This window comes from Atta colombica, unplaced genomic scaffold (genome assembly GCF_001594045.1).
Source record: "Atta colombica isolate Treedump-2 unplaced genomic scaffold, Acol1.0 scaffold1, whole genome shotgun sequence".
NCBI classification, from domain to species: domain Eukaryota; kingdom Metazoa; phylum Arthropoda; class Insecta; order Hymenoptera; family Formicidae; genus Atta; species Atta colombica.
Genome location: NW_017259183.1, coordinates 3,199,504 through 3,200,782, shown reverse-complemented (window position 1 = coordinate 3,200,782; position 1,279 = coordinate 3,199,504). Strand labels below are relative to the sequence as shown.

At 27.5% G+C, this 1,279-nt stretch overlaps 1 protein-coding gene across 1 annotated transcript in view; it reads right to left on the bottom strand.

Annotated features, from left to right (window-relative positions):
- The window catches only part of LOC108692681 (visual system homeobox 2-like), a 73,872-nt gene that overhangs the window by 240 nt on the left and 72,353 nt on the right, over nt 1–1,279 (bottom strand). The window contains exon 6 of the mRNA XM_018201091.1: nt 780–1,035. Within this exon, the coding sequence (XP_018056580.1) occupies nt 780–1,035 (256 nt within the window). The remainder of the gene's footprint in view (nt 1–779; nt 1,036–1,279) is intronic.

Genomic DNA, 1,279 nt, shown 5'->3' with positions numbered 1-1,279 from the left:
TGATATATATCTACAGTACTTTGCAAAAAACCGATAATTTTGAATAGATACTCTCTAATTCTTTGCGAGTGAAAATTGAGCCAATCAGAAAAAAAATAAAGACTTTTCAATTTTAAACAAAAGTGACAGATTTTCATTCTTTTTTGAATAAGGTTTTACTTTTTTAGAGTGAGATTCATTCCAAAGGAATGAAATTTCATTCCTTTTTTTGAAATGAGATTTCATTCCTTAGAGCGACTTTCATTCCAAAAGAATGAGATCTTACTCCAAAAGAATGAAATCTCACTCCTAAAGAATAAAACTCTGCTACTCTTGTTCAAGTCTGAAAATATTTTCACTTTTTCTTTAAGAGTAGGTCAATATTCAGTCTTTTGGAATAAGATTTCATTCCAAAAGATTTAGAGAATAGATTTCTAAATTTTCTAGTTTTCTCTCTTTTCTTTTTATTAAGTATTTATTTATTAAATTTTCCTATTTTATTTCTATTATTATATATTATTCAAAAAATTATATCATTCCTTCTAAATTGTATTTTAAACATTTATTTATAATAAAAGAGTATTAACAAAATTTTTCATTAATAATCTTACAAATTCTAAAAAGGGTGTATTCACAGAAAAATTTATCAGTATTTTAATAATGCAATATGCTTGATTGTAAATTTTATCGTTTTATGCCAATATTGCAACAAAACTTTTATTTTGATTTAAAAATAATTTATTATATAAAATTTCTATGAAATAATATATAAAATATATGTTACCTAAATAGAATAAGACTTACTCGTAGATGACGAAGGTCCCATACCATCCTGGCTCTCCTGTCCACTCTCCGAACTGGTTGGTCCTCCTTGATGATGATTATGGTGGGGACTGCTTCCGCTTCCGTTTTGGTCATTGCCGCTGTCCTCTCCGCCAGATTTGAGATGCTCTGCTGCCTCGAGCGATTTCCGATGCATCCCTACAGGTCCACAGTCAATCAGTTCTTGATTATATTCGAAATCTTGATTAAAGCTGCTTGTCTTAGATGATTGAGCTGATAAAAACCAACAGAAAAAATATTCGGAATTTGTTCCGCCGCTTTTAGCTTAAATGATTTTACGGAACGAAAAAATAGAATATTTTCCGGTTTTTAATAATAATAGAATAATATTGCTTTAATTATTAAAGTATGAAAATATGGTTTAGAATTATTTAATGTCTAGTTATGTCTGCAAAAGTAATCAATAAATAATGAAAATGTATTATATATGTAAACATTATGTTATACTTATTTGTAT